Consider the following 23,585-nt stretch of genomic DNA (forward strand, 5'->3'; position numbering starts at 1 on the left):
CAAACTCAACTCAAAGGTGCTGGAGATGAGAGAACAACAGAAAGTGGAACTTCGGCTCAAGTGGGAGCGTCGTAGTTTTTTCTTTGCAAAACGGCCCACGACAGAATCCTCTTTGGTGCATGGGATTTGGCTCAACTGGTCTACTGGCATTCGTGGACTTGGAGAAGTCATCTAACGATGCAACTTGTGGAGCTTCTGGTGAGGGGGTGTTTCAGTAAGGATACCAAACACTCGATATGAGCTATTCAGTCCCTGTGCAACTAATGTCAGGAGTTTGAGTGCATTGCTGGTAATAAATCGGATTCGTGTCTACCCGCAACTTGTGTGGACAGAATTTCGGAGGGGGGGGGGCGCTCTAATTTGTGGTGTGAGTATGATAACGTGGGACTGGTGGCTTCTTCAAGCTGCGTTCAAGCTGAATTCAACTCGGCTGTGTGACGGCAGCACCTGCATTTTGTTCGGTGGTGCTTAAAGCACGGAATGGTCCTGGTTTCTATCCACCTTCACGTGTAGGCTCTGACGAGGGGCGGGGCCGACTTCCGCCCGCTCACGGAGATGGAGACGGTAGACATGAAACGCTCTTGTAAAGTCAACCAGCGTTGTCACGAAAAGTCCGCGTGTTGAGCAGTAATGCGGTGGCCGCTCCACGATGAACCGCTACCGTTCTGGAAGCAGCGTCAAGCCCGCCTGGATCCTGACTGTGACCTGTTTGATCAACGCGCATGCCGCTTGCGGCTCTCCGCTGCTCGAGCCACAGGTGAATAAATAAGCAGGGCTAAGTTGGTTTGCTCTGAATTTTGAGACTGTCCTTTAAACTTTAAAGAATTAGTCTTTCTAAATGGCCGACGACTTTGAACAATGCGGTTTAGATTTTTGCAGCTCTCCTGGGTCTTAATTAGACTAATCGCCACAAACACAGGAAATGTTTCTACATACGCTCTTTTTGCCTTGTTTGTGGCTGTAGGTTACATTTGAAAAGGACAAAACAGATACTCTTTCAATCTTACATTTAGAAAAAAAATATATTACGGGATGATGTCTGAATCAATTTTCTCGTTATGCTTTCTTCATCGGGTTGATTTTTTGCGCCATAATCCCCAAAAGCGTTTGACGCCAACAAAACTGCTCGACATCCCCCAAAAAACAAAATAAAAAATTGTCAACAGTAAAGCATGGTCAGGCGCTGGCTCAAAGAAAGACTGGATCTAAAATATGCGCAGTTAAAATTAGCAGTCAGAGTATGTAGAAAATTCTGTTTTCTGCTGGAAAGCAAAGACAAAAACAAGACTCGAGAGTCTACACTTGAAATTTACACGGGATTAATCTGGCACGTGAATTTGTGACAAGTGTGTGCTGACTCCCATTTCACAAGCCTTTCAGTGTCAAATTTTTTTCTTCCAATTGTGGCACATACCCAGCGTATGCATACTTGAGTACCGCAAATTTCGGGCTATAAACCTCAACGTTTTCACCCTGTTTTGAGCCCTGTGGTTTATAGTCCAGTTTTATCTTCTTTTTTTTTTCACGAGCCACCAGGGGGCAACCCACCGGTAAAACAATAGTCTGAGAATTGTGGTGATTGCTTTCTCTTATATTTATCTCCTTTTCCCTTTTAATAATACTTTGTTGTATTATGAAATTCAGTGTTGTTTTGAGAAGATCAATTTTGGTCTCATTATGTATCATAAAAACCTGTCATATGACCTGGGGTGTGTAGACCCTGAGCAGCCCTGCTTGCTGTTCAAGTCTCATCTGGGTCGTGGTTTTATACCGGTATATGGATGGCTCTACTTTTCCCCTCCAATAAACAATATCCTCGGGCATCATTCTTTGCGTGTAGACAGACTAAGGAGTATTTATATTGCACATTCCTTTGTGCCTTTGTTTCTTTTTATTTTAATTTTCCTTTACCGTCAAACGCATCTGTAATCGTGAACCTGTGCAAGTGTCTCAACAAGCAGCGTGGTTAAAAATATCATAAATCAAACCCATTGCATCGCTGTCTGTCACCATGTACCAAGGTTCTAGTTTTGTTGTATTTGCATGCTTCCGTACTTGATTTACTTCATATAAAGAGTTGGGTGAGGGTTCAGATGGGCGGTTTGGCTACGGCATCTTTAGAAAAAATTCTTGCTCTCGAATAATATCATGTCGTTCAAAGCCAAAGGTTTAAAGGTTGGGCAACGTCATTAGTTGCATTGACGATCATGATCTCTATTGCAGGCATTTCTGGAAAAATACGGCTACCTTCAACATGACACCTTTATCCACAATGCGGTTGAGATGCAATCAGCAATCCGGTAAGTTCTTTACGATGATGTAATGTGACAGATTTGTTGGCAGCGGAGAGAGCCAAATGGTACCCTGTGTTAATTAGTGGGTGTGGTAAAAGGGCCCCAAGGGTCTGTAAAAGCATACCCTCACTCACCTGTAAGCCACAAACTTCTCCTGAACCCTCTCTGAACCATCTAGGAATTTCAGGAACCCCGCCTTTGAGACTGCACGCTTGCCAGTGCCGAACTGGAAAAAGATTGAACATGCTTACAAGTAGATTTAAGATCACTTAGTCAAACTATGCAAGTGACGTTGGGCTTTAGGGCGCTCCCTGGATTTCAAAATTTTCACATCACTCCTATTCCCACTCCCGCAATTCCTTTTATTTTGTGTCTGTATGTAAAGCTTGAAGAATTGTTTCAATAAGTACAAAAAAGGCTGTAAAGATGAGTCAGGTTTGGTAGTTTTGTTCAACAGTTGTATTTTACTGCTATAGAATCATATTAAAGGCTCAATGCAAGCTATTACAACTGTCCGAAACAAAACATGTTTTCATTTGAGGTCTAACGTTAAGTCCAAAATTTTGCTGAAGTAAATACAGTAATAAGCTTTATAGACAATTGCTGTCGAACATTTTGATTAATCACAAATAATGCTGGAAATTTTTGATTAAAAAAATATTATCTGACAGCACTTGGCATCGTATAACTCATAAAACAACATAAAAACTAAGTAAAAATAGAGAATATATCTACTTATGTGGCTCTTAACCTTGTTGGAGGTACTGAACCCCTCCCATTTTCACATGAGCTCATTTTTATACTTGACAAAATCATCTCGCGGGCCCTATTAAACCCATTTGTGGGCATCAACTGGCCCCCGGGCCGTATGTTTGACACCCCTGCCTTAGAAGTTTATCGTCTGAAGAAGTTATCCGCATGCTTCTTTACGTTTACTGCCTTAGTTAGTTGTTATTGTTAGAGACTTATGAAATAAGAAAAGCCTTTTTTTCGTGTCGTCTTTCACCCAGCACGCAAAAACAGCAAGCTGGCTTAGCTTCAAATTCTCCAAGACTGAATGTAGCCGAACTTGAAATCATATCTACGATGATTAAATGTCTGTTGCTAATGATTTTATTTGTAAGAGGAATTTGGGAAACCTTTTATGTGATATTCCGAATATTAGATTCGCCATCTTTAACACAGCTAGTTGAGTGTTTCACCAATGGTAACATGTTGACTACTTGTCAACAAATTCCCCGGGTCACCGATTGGCCAAGCAATGTAACGTGATCATCTGCCGCCAGTGACGGCCAAGCGGGGCGTCTCATCACCAATTGACACCAACCCCTAAGACTCACTCACAGAACCCCAATGGTTCAATCGGACACAGCTTGAGAACCACTGACATCGTTTTTAAGATGTTCACCAGCAAAACTAGAACCCTGTTAAAGAAAAACAACTGGCCTCAATGCAATATTTGATTATTGATGGTGATTTGTATATTATGGCCTTTTGGAATGGCAGCAATCGACAAATATTTGCCCTCTTCTCTTCTTAGGGAGTTCCAGTGGCTGTCCCGCCTCCCCATGACAGGTGAATTAGACAGCGCCACCTTGAGGCAGATGGCCGAGCCGCGCTGCGGCGTGTCGGATAAGGGCAGTCAGCAGGTGTGGGCCCACAGGGTGAATGTCATCTTCACTGCGAGGAGTTCTGCCGCAAGACCGCCATGGCGCCGGAGGAAGCGCTCAGCAGTAAAAGGTTGTTGTTTTTTTTCATTGCCAAACGTGCGTCATGGACTTTATGTCCTGGTGAAGAGGCTGTAATGTGCGCATGCATGCTGTGCGCTGGAATGCCGTTTAGTATTTAGCAGGGTGGGTCCACCTTTGCAAACTAAAATCAGTTCACAGAGCTAAAGGTTTGTAAATAAGGTTAGTGAAGTTTAGGAGAATAAAAAAAAAAAGTTGACAAAGTCTCGCTTTACAACAATAATGCAAGAAGAGCAACAAACCCATCAAGGTTTCAACCTTTTTTTCAAAGCAGTTCTACAGCACTTTGATTTCCCTCCTAAATGTTTTTTTTAATCTAAATTATAGACAGGCCTTTAGGCTAATATCCTAATGTTCTTTGTGAGACACAGCTGTAAAAGTATTTATGGCTGGAAAGGTCACTGCAATCTAAGATGTTTAAATACTGCCGTGTTTAACGGCAGTTAAGAAGGTCCTTAAAAAGCCCAATTTTTTGCAGACGTCTAGTTTGAAGCACTTTAAACAGCATTTGAGTGGATTGCACTCTCATGCTCTTATTAATGTCTGTACATGCACAAGTTTTGTGCGGCATCATTTTGAGTTCTATTTGTAACTTGAATAAGAATTATGATATTGTATTAATTAAAACATGACCTGACAACTACCATTACACACTTGTATGAAATTGCACACACTTTGTAAATAAAGAAGGGGGTAGTTTATTTCCTCAACCAAATCCTGACAAATCCTTATCTTCAAAAATGAAATCTAATCCCAAATGTATCGACAGAAAAGAAAAATGGAGCATTTCAAAACAAACTTGCTCTAGAAACTGATTACCGCGTAACCCTGCTTTTGTGCTCATTGGTCAACATGACCCGAACTTCTAACCATCCAAAAACAAACAAACAAACAAACAAACAAACATCTAATGCAATTTAAAAACAAAATTGAAAAACAGAGGCCAGCAGACTACATGTAATCCATTTTTTTATTTTTAGATTTTCCAAAACGAGTCAATTTGACCCGCAACGTAATAAAACGGTTAACGTAAATAAAAAAAATACAGGTAATAGAAGTCGAAACCGAATTAAAAGTATAAATAAAGATAGCAAACTATTGTAAGTGCGGTTCCTGCGGCATTGTGATGTGTGGTTACGCATTCCTCAGTGTCACATAAAGAGTTGGCTAATGTTCGGGGAATGCGGTGACGGCTGATGTGTGCCGCTGCCTCTTCATGTTGGTGCTACCTGACATGTTCCATCTGGCAAACCCATCCACAGCTCGCCCAATGTTTTGCTCACGGACACATATGTGTCCGTGACTTGTGATGAATCACAGCCGGCATTTATGAAACAAATACACTCTTCATATTACATGTGTTCAAATTGAGATTTCTTTTTTTTTTCAGCAAGCGGTTGAATTTCTGTCGAATCAGAATTAAACCTGATCTAGGAGAAGCCGCTGCATTTATTCCGATGCTGTATTTTATAATCAATACAGCACCATCAACCTCTATAGTTTTCAAGGAATCTTGACTGACTTTCTATGAGTCATTTTGGGAAAACTGTCAATTATTGATTTGAAAAAAAAAATCAGTGTGTTCATGGCTTAGTTGGGTCTGAAACAATTCTTAGTGTACATACAGTATATTTAAAAACACCGTTCTGTGCCTCCTCAGGGGCAAAACATGCAATATCTTGAATTTTATACACTTTTAGATCCCTAATCAGACATGAGCTTTTCTTAAAGCTCCCACTTGGCATTTTGGTTATACAGTATCTACATATTTGTACCTACTGTATTGTCTGTTAGAGGTCCCTCTGTCTTGAATGTGTTGCAACTCTAGACCTGATCAGCCATTCGCTGTGGAAAATCAAGCTTTCAGTTGCAGTGATTTTACTGCTGTCACTGCTTCTGAACTAGTAGCAAAACAAACCTTGACTTGTGTGCTGCTCTGGATGTTCCCACTAATATTTACAGAGTTGACATTCCACCACCCTCGTCCTTGATAAGTGCTACCAGAATGATATGTGGACGTGTGTAAGGCTGTGGTTTTCACAGGTGCAATGACTTCAACATATATATAACCTCTGCCTTGCCTTGCTATCCTGCACACGCACACACACAAAAAATGGAGGCCAAAAGGGTGGGTGGGTCCTCTAAACGGTAATTTAAAGACTTGATTTTTTTTTTCTTCTAATTCGACACCATCCGAAGAAGATTGATCAGTCAGCCACATAAGCGGAGTTTTCACATTTTTGTGTGCATTTTATACCAGACCTATTCTTAATTAGAAAAATTACCGTAACAGGACGAGTGGAAGTCAGTTGGCTGTTTGCAGCCAGTGCCTGTTGCAAGTCACAGCAGCTCCTGTTAGCTGAGGTTGTTACGGCATTATTTTCAATAAATGAAGCAGGCAGACTCAACCAATGTTCGAGTCCGTCCTTGTTCACACACAGAAATGTTACTAAAATGCAGAGGATCATGTAAAAGTTATGATGTCTCCAGCTGATTTAACTAAGAGTGGCGAGGTTGTGGTCCCTGTCTGCGCCAGTTAGAGAATACGGAAAGGTATTCTATTTGACTCGTTTATTAATTGCGGTCTTTTGGCATATCCATACAATCGTTAACTCAGTGGAGCCCGGATCGTGCGAAACGTTGGGTGTTTATGGCAAGTTGAACACGAACCGCGATGCGAGGAAAAGCAAAAACAACTGCATATTCAACATTATACTGGTGTAGCATTCACCGATCGCTCAAATGTGGAAAATCTGAAACTCTATCAACCCACAACAAATATTAAATTATGGATATGAACACAAGAAAATATGAACAATTTACAAAGATGAGGTTTTTTTTAGTTTTGCTCTGGTTTTTACATAGTTGCCAAACTGTTGGTGAGTCCCATACACGGCAACAAAAAGTTAAGTCTGCGTCCTACACACGGGTGCATCAAATATTTGGGGGATTACGGTATTTATATGACTACTTGTCTTAGCTTGGTGACAGATCTTCTATAAATTTTATGGAACCTAAACCCCAAAACAGCTCATTTAATTTGGGGTTAAAAGCCCCAAATTGCAAATTTGTTTAGTACACTATTCTCCTTGGGTCTTCTTTCTTCTCCACCTTCTACTAATCAAGTTAAGTTCACACGTGTCAAGCGGCGTGCTCAGCACCAGTAACCCTGTCAGCTTGTACACAAACAATAACTCTTGTTATCTTCTCATCTGAGTCACTTCCTAATGCCTGAGATAACAACACCGCCGCCACACCGGGCATCATTGCAATTGCTTCCATAAGGGAAATGGAGGAATGTGGTGGGTATCTGACTTCCTGGACTCTCAGATGTCCGCAGGGACCTCTTACTATGGAGCAGCGGGAGAGAAGGCGCCCCACAATAAATCATAAATACAGTACTGCACTTTTGCCCATTCCCCCCTTTATAATTCATGTGTGTGCTTGTTTTTTGGTTATTAGGAAACTAAGAGTGTTTTTATACACATGCCCCTTCGAACTCAAATATTTTCTGATCGACAGTATCCAATATAAATCAACCTTCCATACTGTATGTCGTGTGCATTTTTGTATCTCCAAAACACTCCAGAAATAAAGCAAAACAAAAAACTGTTGTTCGTTTTAACCGAGGCTCGGGAGGAAGACGGTTACAAAACGACTGCTGGGAAATAGATAGATGGGACAGGTACAAACTAACTCGCCCAGGAATGCTGGCAATCTTTTCTTCACCCACCCTTTTTGTGAGCGTTCATTTCACTCAAAAGAGCAAGCCTGCATTCAAATTCAGTGAGAATTTAAAGCACTGTGGCTTGAGTATGTTTGTCCATTCTAACGCTGACATTACGTCATGCAAGCCTTCCCACTTGATAAGTGCCAGAACCTCCCTGCCTTCAGATGAGATACTTATGTCTTGAAGTCATACTTTTAACAGTAAATCAGTTGCTCACATGTATGCTGGATGTCCCAAATTTTTGCATGCATATCTTAAGATTGTTTCCTGTCATGCAGTCACTGTGTCTGAGTGCTGTGGTGGATGTGCACTACATGCCTGGCTGCGTTTGTGTGTTTGCTCTGCTTGAAGATTGCAATGTTGTGTATTCCTGTTTGTACACTGCAGGATTCTTTGTGCAACTTAAAGAGCGGCTGAATATACAGAATTTCCGCCACCTCTGTATCCATTAACATGTGTGTTTGGTGTGTTTATGACCGCATGCGCTTACATTATGTGAGTGTTTATAAAAAACACAAACAAGTCAGAATGTGATCATCGTGCTTGTTAGTTGAGACTTTTGGTTATCTTATACGGAAAATAAAAGTACAGTATATCATTTGAACTTGTGAGTCATGGCTCTGCTTGGAAAAAAAAAAAAAACAGGCAATACCTGGCAGTTCGTAATGTAGTACAGTACTTATAAACCAGGCTACCCTTTTACGACTCACAGCCTATGCTCCGACGTAGTCACGCCAACCAATGGAAAGGTTTTCGTTTTCAGTTTAAAATCCCAAAAGTGAACTAACGATACACTGATACACCGCCTCCATGGCCTTTCGTGACTGATTGCTTAACAGTTTAATGTGATGCTCATTAACCTAAGGTAGAATTTGTGTCAGCTTAGTTTTGACTGTGTACGTTTTTGTGTGAGCATTTGTATGCAGTGATGACTGTTTGAGTTGACTTACACTGAGTTAGCTGGCTAAAATGTGCCACAAGCTGTGCACGTCCCTCATACAGTATGACAAAAACATTGCCACCCAAACCAGGGGCGGAGCTACATGTTGGTTAGGCTCGTCACACTGTGGTCAGTCTGTTGGCCAGTCCCATACATAAAGGAAATGTTTGTTGTATGAATCCCTTCAAACAAACAAAAAAATACCCCAAGTATACTAGTTAAAAAAAAAAAAACAACTAAGAATATGCCCTATCCACTGTAGTTTTAGGTCGTAAAATCACCCTTCACCACTAGATGGCAGACATGACTTAGTTGTGTTTTACAAGGTGTCTTATACTGTTTATACTTTCTACAATGGAAATAGTTCTAATAATTTTTGGGTGAATTTGGAACATTATGCATGAAAAACAAAATACCTTGATGATACAACATTTTGAGTGAGTTGATTTTTGTTTTCAAAGATGCACAGTTGGTTTGCTGTTAACTGCCTTCCTCAGAAGTTAATTTATATGCAAGAGCGCTTTGCATTGGTTATTTTGCTGTTTGCCTCAAGTGCTTTGCTGGCAGGTTACAGGAATGGATCTTTTGTACATGCATTGAGAAAGGTATTATGCAAAATGAAATAACTACGCTATACATCTCGAAATGATTTTGATACTGGCATGTCTCATGTCTTGCATGTGGTCTGTGTAGCTGACAAGTGGTACAAACATCACCTGGCCTACCAGATTGAGAACTGGCCCAGCCACCTGTCTCTGGGCTCAGTGCGATTGGCAGTGAGCGCCGCTTTCCAGCTGTGGGGCAACGTGTCGGGCCTGGCCTTCCAGGAAGCCCCCGAAGGCCCGGCGGACATCCGGCTGGCCTTTTATGAGGGCGACCACAACGACGGGGCAGGCAACGCCTTTGACGGGCCAGGTCTGGGACGAAGTGAATTTCCTGTGATAATCGCAAAGGATCTGATAGCGATTCTGATCCCATTATCTTATCGATCTCATTCCTCATCCTCCATTTTGATCCGATTCCGTATCCATTGTCATCGTATCCCGCTGATTTGCAACCTATTTCTCAAAGATCTTAACTTACAAGATATCAGAGTGCCTTAATAAATGATCCTGTTTATCTCTTGTTGTTGTTGAAGACCAAATGATACAACAACTTAAAATGACTTGTAAAATTTGAAAAACAAGATCTAATTCCACAAAAGTATTTGTAGTATTTTTCCCCGTCATACACTTTTGAGCCAAATTTAGGTTTTGCCACCTCACATCCTAGAAAAACAACTGAGAAAAAAAATCTTGACTTTTTGAACTTCTTGCATATGACTAGGGTGGGGCATCAAACTTCATTTCATAATTTTATATTTACTTTGCCAAAAAAGGGGAAATGCTCAATAACTACAAAAAAAAAATCCCAAATTTCTCATGTATAATAAGAGTCACGTCCTAAAAACAGCTATATGATATTTCGTTATACATGTAGTGCACCTACTGGTGACCAAAATATACCAGTTTTTACATTTTGATATACATGGCTCAACAACGAATATAAAAAAATGATAATTTCATTTTTTCCGGTCCAGACTCTCAAGACATGATTGGTTATATTCAGTGCACTGCCAAATGTCAATGTAAAATCTCTTTTTACATTTATGCAATATGCCGCGTAAGTTGAATAAATGGAACCAAACATAAGTCATTAAAGAATTTGAGTTAACTGAAAACAAAAGGAGCACTTCCTTGACCCATATCCTCTCCCAATGTGACCCATATGAAAAGAGTCTAGTCCTGAAAACACATCAGGTGACACCCTCAACTGGTTGCCAGCCAATCGCAGGGCATGATTGGCAGGGCATTATCAATAACCAAAAACATGTTACTCACAGTATGTGTGTTGTAATTCAGATTCTTCAAAATAGGAACATTTCAGCACGATAACAACTTTGCCCACCTTGCTATTTGGGTAAGGTGCTTTGTGAGTTCCTAGCTTGAATCCTCATTATGTTTCCGAGGCCATGTGAATTCGAAGGTGCTTCCAGGTTTTTGATTGGTATAGAGTATCTTCAAAAATTTGCTGAAGTATCCAATAGTCCCGTATACTGTACTATTATGAGAAATTTTGTTGAAATAAAGTGTACTATACATTTTTTTTCTCGAAAATGGACTCTCTTCTCTTACTGTAAACATTTAGAAGAGAAAGGGAGATGATGTGACCACGTGTGGTATCTTTACCGTTTCAGGGGGGACCTTGGCTCACGCCTTCCTGCCACGCAGAGGGGAAGCCCACTTCGACAAGGCTGAGCGGTGGACCCTGAATGGGCACAAGGGCCTTAATCTGTTCATGGTGATGGCCCACGAGATCGGCCACACTCTGGGTTTGGGCCACTCGCCTGTGCGTCACGCGCTCATGTCGCCGTACTACAGGAAGCTGGGCCGCAGTCTGGTCATGAGCTGGGACGACATCCTGGCTGTGCAGCAGCTGTACGGTCAGATGATGTTTCTTTCACTTTTCGGGAGCAACTGTGGCTTGCTGTATGCTTGGATCACAACAACAAATGTTAGTGGCATGTTAATGTGCTGTGAGAGATCGGTGAGGTGATCCGGGCATTTCCTACCGTGTGAGGAGGCCCAGAACCAGGACTTTGTTTTTCATCTGTCACCTTGTTGCAATGCATGCGCATGAAAACAACCTCCTGGTGAGGTGAAATTTTCATGATCTTCCCACTGTTATTTAAAACAAGCTAAGATATCTCTGATGTTTTCCTTAAAGGGACACGGTGTAAGATTTAGACCGTTTTTCATTAAAAAGGAAAACATTAAATGATTATAAATATAAAAAACTTGCAAATAAATTTGTTCTTAACGACCAACAGCAGCATGTTTTGAATATAACCCTAGGTCTAGTTACCATTAAATTATACTCCAAGGGGGGTGGCACTTCTCCGGAGGCTGTCACGTTTGTTATAACTACAGACAATGGTAAATGCAGCACCCCCTGCTGTCCGTAGTGAAAAATGGTCTAAATCTTTCACAGTGTCCCTTTAAATGCTTCAACACTTCCTTGTATTGTATGTGGCTACGTTTGTCTTCAAGTGCGTTCCAGCTGATGGCTTTTGTTTTCTTCACAAAATGCTCCGAGTTGCTTTTGACTTTCTAGTAATCGTGTATGCCATCACGTGCGCATACTGCAGCTGCTTCCATGTTAATGTAAACTGACAAGTACGAAAAGCACAGCTGTGGACTTGGTACAGCTGCTTCCAGCTATGTGTGTAGAGTTGTGTGTGTGTGTGTGTGTGTGTGTACTTGATGAGTAATGAGACACAGATGTGACGCAATGTGAATATATGGCAGCGTGTGTGTGTTTTGCTATCCTCCTAATTGCACAGTATAAAAGAACATTGAGGAATTGTGCATTTCTGAGAATCACAGTCCTTATAAGACAATGTTTTGTTCACACTTTATGTATGCTTTAGTGAACAACATCAGAAAAATCACAAAATTTGGAGCTGTGGCGGGGGCCAGCCAGTCAGCAAACCATACTCACCTACCTCTACCAACGTGTTTTGCTAAAATGAGTCAGTTTCAAGCTGCTGGCTCTATCTCATACAATTGAACGATTATACAAATACAAATCCTTGATTTCCCCGCTTTCTTGTTCTTTGGTGTCATTTTTCAGGTAAGCCGCCAGGTGATCGGCCGGTGCGGCTGCCTGGTGAGGTGCTGCACGCCGCGTTGCAGGAGTGGGAGTTCATGGACGTTCACACGTCTGATGAGAGCAGCGGCCTGCCGCTCTACTGCCAGTCTGGTGTGTTTGATGCCATCACACTGGGTGAGTCATGACTGGGAATGTGACAGCAGAGTCATTTATGGATGTATGTGTTTCCAGCAACGTATTACTGGAAGACCCTCAAAATACATTGCCAAATGTGGTCTTATCTGAGTTCTTGGTGGATAATACCATCAAAGGAATAAAGAAAACAATCAGGAAAAATGTCGGCATTTCAGTGGTAAGGGTAAAATCCAACATTGATTGCTCACAGGTGGCACTGTGAAAAAATTGGCATCACTATGTGGAATATTGCCACGTGAGGTCAGAAACACTTCATTAAAACCCTTTTCAGGTAGAGTAACATAGTTCATCATTACATCTACAGAAATGACACCCCTTTCTCTTGGCCCGAGTTCATTCGAGATGGGCTGATGCCAAAAAGGAAAAAGTATATTGTGGTCTGATGAGTCCGCATTTCAAATTCACTGGGGGAAATCATGAATGTCATGTCCTTCTGGCCACAGTGATAGCATCTGAATTGTTATCAGCATAAAGTTCAAAAGCCATTATCTGAGATGGTTTAGGGGTTGTGTTTGTACCCATGGCTCATGTAACTTAAAGGCACCATTAGAAAGGTACATACAGTTTATTTATTTTACCAGGAGCGACCCTGCTTATTTCAACAAGTTACAACCATATGTATTTGCAGTAAAAGATGGCAGGTTCTAGACTAGCCTGCCAACAGTGCAGCGCTGTCCCACACTGAAAATGTACGGAACCTAATCAAGCCCAAAATGTGACAGCAGAGACCCCAGACAAAGAAGCATTTAAATTGAGCATCAAGCAAGAACAGGAAAGAATTCCGCCTACAAAGATTTAACGAGTACTCTCCTCACATCCTAATTACTTAAGTGTTGTTAAAAGAAAAGATGATGAAATACAGTAATACGTAGCGTAAACCTATCATTGTCCAGCTGTTACGTTGATGCACATTTGAAATGAGTGAATATTTGAAAAACAAAAATGAGTTCATCAGTTTTAAGATGAACTATCATGTCTTTATAGTGCAACCATTTGAATGAAAGTTGAAAAAGATTTGCATTCTGTTTTTTAATGTTTTACACACGCCCCAATTTATATTTGGGGTTTATAGTAATACTACTGCGTCCTCTGCTGGAAATATTGCGTAGTGACACCATTTTGGATCACATTGACAGTTTTTTTTTTTGGAGCCCAACAGATTATTAAAACCACTCTCATACAAACTGCTAGAAACTCACACCAAAAACACACTACAATCTAAGAATAACACACATACATAAATCTTACTGAGACACACATACACACAACGGTATTTTTTTTGACACCTGAATATTTTTTGTTGACACACTATGAAAAACATGACATCTTTTGTAATACAAAAAAGGAATAGCTTAGGTGTTTGTCTCTTCAGGGTCACTGGATGCATCTGCATTTGCCATTTTGTTTCCTAAATGTTGTTGATATGTTGAATCCAGACCCAAACGGGACAGTGTTGGTGTTCCGAGGCAGTATGTATTGGAGTGTATCAGTGGAGGGGCGCGTGAGCGGCCCGCTGCTTCTTCGTCAGCGTTGGGCTGACCTCCCAGTGGCCATCGAGGCGGCCACATTCTCGCCTCTAGACACAAAGTGGTACTTCTTCAAGGGTACTTCTTTTTTTTGACACACTTGAGATTGTGTTGAGGCTGTGACGCATACTTTGGACTAAATGCTTGTTATCTTTCCCCCAGGGAAGCGTGTGTGGCGCTACTCGGGCCAAGCGCTTGACACGGGCTTCCCCCGGCAGACCACAGATATGGGTCTGCCCCGTCATCCAGACTGCGCCTTCTTCTACCCCCCTCTGGGTCACATGGTACTGCTTAAAGGCTCCCGCTACTTTGTCCTCAACCTGCAAACCTTGAGCCGAGAGCCATACTATCCTCGCAAGCTCAAAGACTGGACGGGCGTGCCGCAGGGTACCAACGGGGCACTGAGCCGTCCGGGCGGGCGCCTCTACCTTTTCAAAGAGCGCCACTTCTGGAGGTTTGACCCAGAAAAAGTCCGAGTTACCAGAGTGGGCAGATGGTCCAAAGAGCTCAGTTGGACTGGCTGTATGGATGCGCCTCAAAGAAATGACGTTCTTTGACCGGCAGGAGAAGCGCTCATCAGCGCTTCTTGGACATTTGAAGTTTACCAAGTGGTTATCGCAGAGCACAAAAAGACATGCTTACCACTATACTCACTGCTTGTCCATCTAGTTGTTTTATATTTATGGCCAAAAGTGTTTTTACGTCATTTTGTTTACTGGTAAGTACTGTATGCCTTTCCAGCGCCTTTCTAATACTCACAGAACAACATTTACATGTCCTGCTGTAGGAACAAACCTCTTATGAGCTGAGGATCACGTCCTCCAGGAAAAGAACCTCGGTATACACTTGATGAATGCAGCAGTTAAAGTAAAGGAGAACTGGATTACTTTCTAAATATGTGCATATGTGTTGTAAATTGGGTTTCAAATAGATTTTGTGAAAGTGGTTTCATCCCACAATCTCTGGAAGGTTTGGGTAACAGCCCCTTTAGCACTGAGCTATGCTGTCCCCATGAGGTGCTGTGGTAAAAATATTGTATAGTAGTATCGTAAAATGATATAGGTGTGCGCCTGTCATTAAAAAAAAGACAAGGCAAGGCAAAGAAATCCCCCCCAAAAGATAGGACTCTGCATAAGCAAGTTATGGTGTTATTGAGCCATTTGAGTTCTTGTCCCTAAAAACACTTTGCCATGGTAAAATTTGCTTGAGGATTAATTAGAGGACAATCACTTTACTAATAAGCCATGCCACCCTGGATATGATAAGACATTCTTAAAAAATACAATAACCTTGGATTTATATTTTAAAATGCCTGTTTTGTGAGGAACCTTCCAACATTTTTTTTCCTTTTTAATAAAAAAAAAAAAAAAGTCCTGCCCATCCATTAAAAAAAGACAATGTATAGTAAAGCCTTTTCTTGGAGGGCGGAAGGGCATGTATAATAAAGCTTAATTTTCGAGGGGTGGGGTTAAAGTAAGTCTTAAAAATATATATTATGTATGTATCATGCATAGTAAACCGTTTTAACTGTATAGTAAGGTGTTGAGAAAAACATAAAACAAAAGTGTAAAGTCAGGCATAAAAAAAAACCCCATAGTAAGCTGTTTAACAGGAAGACCATGTATAGCAGAAGAGTCCAAACTGGCTTTTTAGCGGCCCTTTGCATAGACTATATTTACATTTTGACATGGCCTGCAATACTATCTAAAAAGTAATGAAAATGTTTGATGGCAGACAGCATTAAAACTGTGAAAGAAAATCCTTTTCTCATCAATAAGAAAATGTCTGAAGCAGTTTTTTTTTTAAATAACTACATTATACAGATTATGTAATTACTTGCTTGGTTTGATTTAAAGTTAAAATAACAAACAAAAAACATGGCCCTCAGAGAAAAAAAAAAAGAGCACCCCTGATGTATAAAGAGGCTTTATAAAAATACACATTTACTGTAAGGCATTTTAACTTAACAAAAAGTTATAATAGGAGTTAAAAAAAAGACCATGCATTGTAGGTGTTTTAAAAACAAGATCATATAATTACTTCAACCGGTTTAAAGAAAAACTAACAAAAACCCCCGACACTACTCGCTTGCCGGTCATTAAAAAAAAAAAAAAAAAAAAAAAAAAAGACCACAAATAATGTGTTTATTCGAAAAAAATGACCAGCCTTTACATTATTACTTTGGACATGATTTTTACTTTTGTTTTATGTAGGTTAAAGGATTTCTTTATTAGAAAATATTTTTTTCAAAACAAATGAAAAAATGTGGGGTAGGGGATGTCATTAATAGAAATTAAAATGTGTCACACTTGTAAAACCCTAGCAATAACAATAAAAACAAACAAAACATACTATTTGCCTAGATTTTTGCATCATGTAGCTTCACGCAGACAAGAAATGGCACAAAGAACAATGTGATCAATGTACAAGCACAAGGCAGACCATAGTGAACATCACTGATCACATTTATTTTGCGCAACTGCCTTATGATAAAAAAATGTGTTTATCATCCATTTCTAAAAACTCATTGAAATACAGTACAGTATATTATACACCTCCAAATTTGGCCTTTGGTGGCAGTTTTTTTCTCACCTCAATGTACAGTACACACATCTAGACATACAAATAGATCTTCAAATACTGCAGGAAACATTTGTACAAATGCTGATGCTATAAGCTACTTTTAGAATTTCATGACGCAGCTTCTGTGCTGATTACAATTAAAGTATTTCCTATTCACATAACATTTAAAAACATTTGTTTCATCTACATATACAAAAAAATTGGAACATATCAACTACTGTATCCACTCACTCATTTTCTGGGTTTCCCCTCTGTGGGTGAGCTGGTACCCTCCTGGAATAATGGCCATTGGTCAGCCAATTGCAGGGCACTGACAAGCAATCACTGACACATTTACTGTAGATAATATTAAAACTACACAACCTGAAGAGTTTATAGGTACTCAATTATTTACACTTGTGTTGCTTCTGTGGCATTCACTAATCTGAGTTGACAAGTCATGAAATACTTGTCAACTCAGACAACACTAAAATACATAGTGGCACATCTCACTGTTGGATTTCAGGTGGGCTCCTGTTTGCATTCAGAGGTTCTCTAGTACCTTCAGATGAAGAACTCATCGGCCGGCTCCTCAACTTTGGCGCGCGGCGACGGTAGCTCGGAAAAAAGCTCTGCGACGTTGCCGCCGGGCTCGACGAGAGAAGAAGCGGGCACGGTCGGGCGCAGAGCTCTTCGATTGGGGACGTCGGCGGCACATGCGGAGGAAAGCCAGCTCCTGGACGGGCTCCACGCTCTGGCGGAGTGTTGACACGAGTTCAGAAGCTCCACGGAAGCGGAGCGGGTTACGGCGGCGGTCACGGCGATCCCCGTATCCACGTTGGTCTCCTCCTCGTCTTCCGGCAAGAGACGGGACAGCGAACGGGCGAGCGGGGGACGCAGGGGCGAGTTGGAGGAGGGGGGCGGGGCCGGGCTGCTGCGCTGGGACGAGTAGCAAGAGCTGCCCGGAGGAGTGCTGCAGCAGCTGCCTGAGCCTTGGCTCCCCGGAGGCTTGACCGGAGCGCTCTCGCCGGCGACTCTCAGGCCTGCGGACACGTCGCGCCCTCGTCACGCATGGCACCGGTAATCGAGCGGGCGGCCTTCTTACCAAGTCTGTGGCCTGACCAGGCCGGCGGAGCGTGGAGGTTGCTCGGAAATAGGTTTTGGCCGCTCTTCGGCTGCATAGCCCGAGGTGGTACGCTGGGGCACGTCAGGGGGAAAGCGCAGGTCAAAGGTGGCTTGGCTTGCGTCGGGGTTTTCACCTGCGGCGCAGAAGGAACGGACGGATTACCATTTAGAGATTTTCAAGTAAGATAAGGGAGCAGTACTGCAGAATTAACCAACACGCATCAAGCATATGGCAGCTTTGACAGCTTTAAGCTCTAGTGATTGATGTACACACACACACACACACACACACACAAGCACACACTGACAGCGTTTTATCTTTAAGACTTACAAAAAAAGAACAAAACTTTGACTATTTGAAGTAAGATGTTTACAGTTTGTTTGAGTTAGTGAATATATACATTAGACAAATCAACCTTGGCTTTTGTGTATGGAAGCAGTTTTTTTTTCATTCCCCAAAAAATTAAGTGGCAAACAAAAACCCCACATTAATGAACACAATATGGGAATTAATACAGTATGTAGAACAGTGAACAATATAATATTGTATTATTGGCTGATTCAGCTCACAATATTCAAAACTCGTGCTTCCATCCACTGGACTCCATCAGAAGACCCAAACGGATTAGTTTGCCTTTGCAAAATAATCAAAGGCACTACATTGACAAAATGATTTTATACTTTTTTGTCGTTCCCACTGTCGACAGGCCTAGACGGTTAGAGCAAGCGAAAGCTGTAATGCTGCATGAAAAAAAACTGAAAAGTGGAAGATTTTTTTTAAACTATGTGGAATGATATTGAAAATTTTGGCTGATAGTAAGCTACAGAATAAAGTGAAATTACTGTATGTAATGGGTGGGGCGTGTCTGCCTGACTCCTGAGCTCAGTTTCAGCTGGCTGTGTGGAGTTTGCATGTTCTCCCCGTGCCTGAGTGGGTTGTCTCCGAGCACTCCGACTTTCTCACACATTCCAAAAGAAATTTCTGGGTGAAAAATGTAAAATTTTGGAAAAACCGTGACTATTTGGAATCAGACAAATACTAGCCCCAAGCCATTCTCGTTCCGGGTGTTTCTGAGCGAAGATCTTTACGTTGCTTCTTTTCAACGATAAAGGCAATAAAACTCAGTACAAAACTACAGTAGTTGTCGCAATGTTGAGGATATCTTAGCGTGGTTCTGGGCTTGTTTTATAGTTGCTCGGCCACTTGTCAATCTAGAAGGGCTAAGCTAATATTGCTAATGTAGATTAGCATGTATTGTACTCATTTGTGACGCTGAGCTGTATTGGCGGATCACACCTTCAGCTCACAAGGTAGCGCTCTGCGCTCCCAACCTTTAGACATGACCTGGGGCTGACTCCCCGCCCGCAAGAAATATAACATTTAAAAAAACGGGACATTGCAGGAGGTTGACTGCTCAAAACGTAGATCTTAGAGCAAAAAAATTACAACTTTGAAGGAAGTTCGGAGATCTCGCGATTACGCGTTTTATCTCACTCAAAAAATGCGAACATTTGTGTTTCTGTCTCAGCACACCAGAACACGGATGAAATTTTGTCCTGGTGGACTTCCATAACAGAGTTGCGAGCTTCTCGTAACTTGCGTAAGAGCTACCTGGAAGAGAACCTTGTTTCCATCCAGGTCTTCAGTTTGCCATCGTGTGGTGCTGATTGGCGTACACGGATTGGGCAACAGGGGAACCAACTGGCCAATCTCATCCACGCTGAACTGCAGCACGGCGCAGCTACATGGCTCCACACGAACCCCCGCTGACACCTGCTTGATGGCAAGCTGCAGGCAAAGGCCAGGCTCTGCACGGAGGAAAAAAAGCACAGCGTTGACAAATCACCAGACAAATGTCCAAATGGATCTGGACATCAAAAAATAAAGATTTTGCAGTCTTGCCTGTGTGGAGCGTGAACCAGCAGAAGCCTGTCTTCTGCTCCTCCGCCTGCTGCTGCAACACCGTCTCATAGAAGCGCACAGCGTCCTCATAGTTGTCATAGGCGCTGTAGAGGGTCACGCGCAGGATCTCCCCGCCGCAGTGCACCGGGCGGACACCCCACACGGGCATTCCTGCGCCCAGGCTGTAAAAATCCCGACTGGGGAGGAGGTAGGGCCTCAGTAGTGCGTTGACGGTGGAGCTGCTGGAAGAGATGTGGAGCCCGGCTGTTTTGCTGCCGCAGGTTTCCGTGTGGTGGTACTGCCAGGGCGGCCGCTGGAAAAAGTCCAGAACTTTAAGGATACGCTCTTCTCCATAAGCCTCGTGGAGAAAGAATGTGACGGCCAGGGAAGGGGAGCCTGGAAAAAACATGTTATTCCACTTATTAGGCAAGATATTTGTGCTATGGAAAACTGTAATAAAGATTTATTGGACAAAACATATGGGGACCAATGGAAAAAAAACTTAGTCTAACCTAAAGATCATCCATCAAGCTATTTTTATAGCACTAAGCAAGAAGTAGCCAACTTAATCATGTCGCTTATAAATGTGGGACTATTTACAGCTTGACTACGTTAACGCCTGCGGTTTAACAGCTTATTAAAAGAAGAATGTTAGAGCTATCATTTAGACTTGAGCTCAGGTGCACGTGACGGTCCATACCAGCCACAGGACAGAGACCAGCACAGACTCTGTGGGGAGAAGCCCTCTCAGACACGTGGAAGACGTGCAGGCTCGGGCAAAGCCAGCGGAGAAGACGGTCCAGGCTGTGCTGCAGCAGCAGAGAGTCTCCGGGGTTGGCCAGTAGATGTAAGTTGAGAACCAGGAGGCGCTGCTGGTGCTGCTCGCCGGCACGCCGGCTCATCAGCTCGGCTGATGAAGACAAATTTCCACGTGGCAGGGTCAGTCCGCCTTTCATGCAAATGCTAATTAATGTACAGTAGTTTGCAACCACATAATAGGTCAAGGACAGGAAGTATAAGTGCTTCAAGCTCTAACCACATACGAGCTACTCTGGAAACAAGAGAGCCGCAGCTAAGTTTCTGGCTACAAACAATGTTGTTTACAAAGTGCGACACCAAATTCATTTAACTATAATGCAGGACAAAAGCAGTAGCACAGAGGGGATTTGGTTTCTGGCGGCATTTAAAAAGCGTATCCTCTAAATATGCTATTAGTGTTTAGCACTTTCCAAAAAGGAAACATTTGAGTAATAAGTCAAATATGAGCTGTATTTTGTGTGGTATTTAAATTGAATTTTATTCATATTTGTATATGCACTCGTCATGCTCATCTTGAGTTTCTTGATAAGGTGCTCTGAACTGTACATATACTTTATCTGCATGGGTGGTTTCAAAATGTGGCATAAAAATATTTTCAAGAATGCTTTTGAACAATGGATTTTCCATATTGTTGCTAACCTCCACAAATGTGTATCTTGACTTAGCAACAATAAGAAAATGTGGATCTCCGGGACACGACAGTTGAAAACCATTGACCTACAATGCAATCATGCTTTAGATTTAAATTGTTATCGGGGCCTACTTTGTACAAACATATCCCATGCTTCAAAAGGTATGCCAGAAGTATGTATGGATCTTATTGGCTGGTGGTGCCGGTCTGCCAACACAAGTATTTAATGAAGGCATACGCTCTTTTGATATAAATCACCCTAAGTTAGTTTTTAATGAAACTATATATTATTATTTGCAGTTTCTATAGAATAAAACTGCAAAATGTAAATTGTTAAAAAATAGGATCTGTATTTATCAAATGCCACCCGTTTATTGACGAAATGTTGACGGAGCACATAAATTAAATGCCGTTACACTTACATGTGTATCTAATGATGTGCACTGTTAGTTAAATCTGCCGGCGTCTGGCCAAAATTTTAACGCATATAAAAAGCGACATTTCAGTGATTGCTGTTGGAATCAGAATAATTAAGCACACTTACCGGCAGATGCTGACATCCTACTGGAGTCCCAGCTATAATTGAACATGAGAAGGTGATTAGATGTTTTTGCAAACAACGTGTCTCCATCTTGAGGCGGTGAGTTCGGACACCTGCAGCTTCAATCGGGTCGCCATGACAACGCATTGTTAGCTATTAGTAGCTCGTAAATTTAAACGCGAACGTATTAAAATGCAAACAAAACTGACACAAGCGCGGAGCCAGCGAAGAAAATAACTTTGAAAGGTTGCAAGCAAATCGAAGCCGGCTCGATAAAAGTTACTTTCAATTGTGGCTGCGGTCAAACGGCGATGTTGGCTAGCTGGAGTTAGCCTTAAGCTACCTCGAATAAGCGAGTCACGAGCAACGCTTAAACGCACTTTCAGCTCCAGAGTCCGCGTTATCATCTTCCGCTTCCTTCTACGGGACCGCTCGCCTCAACATGTCCCATCACACTTCTCACATGCTGTCCAGGTCTCGGGGGAGACGGCTCACACAATGCGGGCAAAAAGGAGAGCATCGTGGATGACTTTTCCCGACCGACCGAATCGCTCCAAAAAGTTGGAGCAGAAGACCGATGACGTCACCGGGCAACCAAACACCGGTCGCTGCGTTCAAATGTCACACTGTAATGTTAGGAACTCGCCTCAACCGCAAAAACAAACAATAAAAAAAAATGGCAAGACACGCCAATGTTGGTTGGGCGAGATAAAGCTGAGCGAAAGGAGGCGACTCGAAGTGTTAAATCCGCCGCTAATACGACGAGCAGATGGCGTACTACGAGACAAAAGAGTCCAGACGGCCCGTACAGATTGAAAAGTGCACGGAAGCCTTCATCTTAAAGCCATTGTTTGTTAAGACCTCGCTAATAGCATTATAGCCCACTTTTAGCTCGCTTTTCGGCGGACACCCCTATTCGGGAAGGTTGCGTTAGTTAAGTTCACCGACCAAAACATTAAGTTGCTCCATCTTGAACACTATAGCTGGAAAAGCTGCGCTCCTGTCAATGCTTCTGGGATGGAGTTTGGATTTATGGACATTTCAAACATATTATTTCTTCCCTCAGGTGCGTAGAAGTGGCCAGAGGGACCTGCGTGAAGCAGCCCCCCCCAAACAAAACATTAGTTATGAGTGTATGGTTTTGTAGTTACTGTATTAATTATAATTTCGCTCATCCAAGCACCTATCTACTCAAAATGGACCCCGAATTAATGACAAATGAAGTACAGCTTTAAAAATAAATGCTTTTTAAAAAAAAAAAAAAAATGAGAATGTTTGCTTAAAATATTGTGATATGTACATTATAAAACATTCAACTTGTCAAAGTGACTTTAAACGAAAAATACAACCACCCTATGACATCTTGTACCTGCCCATATCCTAATCTCCAAAGACACATTTGTAGTGGTGATGTCATCAGTATAAAATGTGCAATTTTTTAAAACTGTAGAAGTACTTTTGCCACACAATCAAACGGTACCATTATGGGTTCATTCCAGAGCAGATTAGGACAGGGGACTGAGTGGCGTCATCATAGTTTAGGTATTAGCCAACCTATAAAACTGCAGCGGAATAAACAACATTTTTTACAGCACAAAGGTTGAAACACTACAAAAAAAAAAAGAGAAAAAAAGAAACAATTATTGGATAAAGATTTGTGCACATCAAACCTACGCTGTGACTGAAGGACTTTTCATGAATATTGTCTCAGGAAAACTGTGAGACTGACTCGCATTTGCCAGACTATGAGAAGGAAAATGACCCACATTAAGTAGGAGATCAATGATGTTGTGTCACGTCTCTGGCCCCCGCTGGCAACCATGACTGTCTGCATGTTGTCTCGACAAATAGGATTCCCCAGCTTTTATTACCTTGCTGTAATACAATCAAGTAAACCAAAACTTGCTTGGATAAAGTTTT

General features: G+C 41.9%; 2 protein-coding genes across 6 annotated transcripts; one reads left to right on the top strand and one right to left on the bottom strand.

Annotated features, from left to right (window-relative positions):
* Positions 1 to 396: 396 nt before the first annotated feature.
* mmp28 (matrix metallopeptidase 28) lies at positions 397 to 16,549 on the top strand. Its single transcript, XM_088428334.1, has 8 exons — positions 397 to 757; positions 2,224 to 2,300; positions 3,835 to 4,034; positions 9,406 to 9,627; positions 10,949 to 11,194; positions 12,385 to 12,537; positions 13,995 to 14,162; positions 14,247 to 16,549. The coding sequence occupies exons 1-8, from the start codon at positions 650 to 652 to the stop codon at positions 14,639 to 14,641; spliced, it is 1,569 nt and encodes a 522-aa protein (XP_088284460.1). The 5' UTR covers positions 397 to 649; the 3' UTR covers positions 14,642 to 16,549.
* On the bottom strand, positions 16,215 to 22,715 carry fam124b (family with sequence similarity 124B). Of its 5 annotated transcripts, none has more exons than XM_088428337.1 (7): positions 22,614 to 22,715; positions 21,669 to 21,700; positions 20,375 to 20,584; positions 19,675 to 20,070; positions 19,384 to 19,580; positions 17,752 to 17,905; positions 16,215 to 17,689 (listed from the first exon to the last, which is right to left on the bottom strand). In XM_088428337.1, exons 1-7 carry the CDS (start codon positions 22,619 to 22,621, stop codon positions 17,211 to 17,213), a joined length of 1,476 nt encoding a protein of 491 aa, XP_088284463.1. In that variant the 5' UTR covers positions 22,622 to 22,715; the 3' UTR covers positions 16,215 to 17,210. The 5 variants fall into 5 exon arrangements, with proteins under 5 accessions (XP_088284463.1, XP_088284464.1, XP_088284461.1 ...); XM_088428338.1 differs by lacking the exon at positions 22,614 to 22,715 and adding an exon at positions 22,046 to 22,534; XM_088428335.1 differs by lacking the exon at positions 22,614 to 22,715 and adding an exon at positions 22,046 to 22,534 and having other exon boundaries at positions 20,375 to 20,623.
* Positions 22,716 to 23,585: the final 870 nt, after the last annotated feature.

This window comes from Hippichthys cyanospilos, chromosome 11 (assembly GCF_059441005.1).
Source record: "Hippichthys cyanospilos isolate Australia breed blue-spotted pipefish chromosome 11, RoL_Hcya_1.0, whole genome shotgun sequence".
Taxonomy (NCBI): Eukaryota; Metazoa; Chordata; class Actinopteri; order Syngnathiformes; family Syngnathidae; genus Hippichthys; species Hippichthys cyanospilos.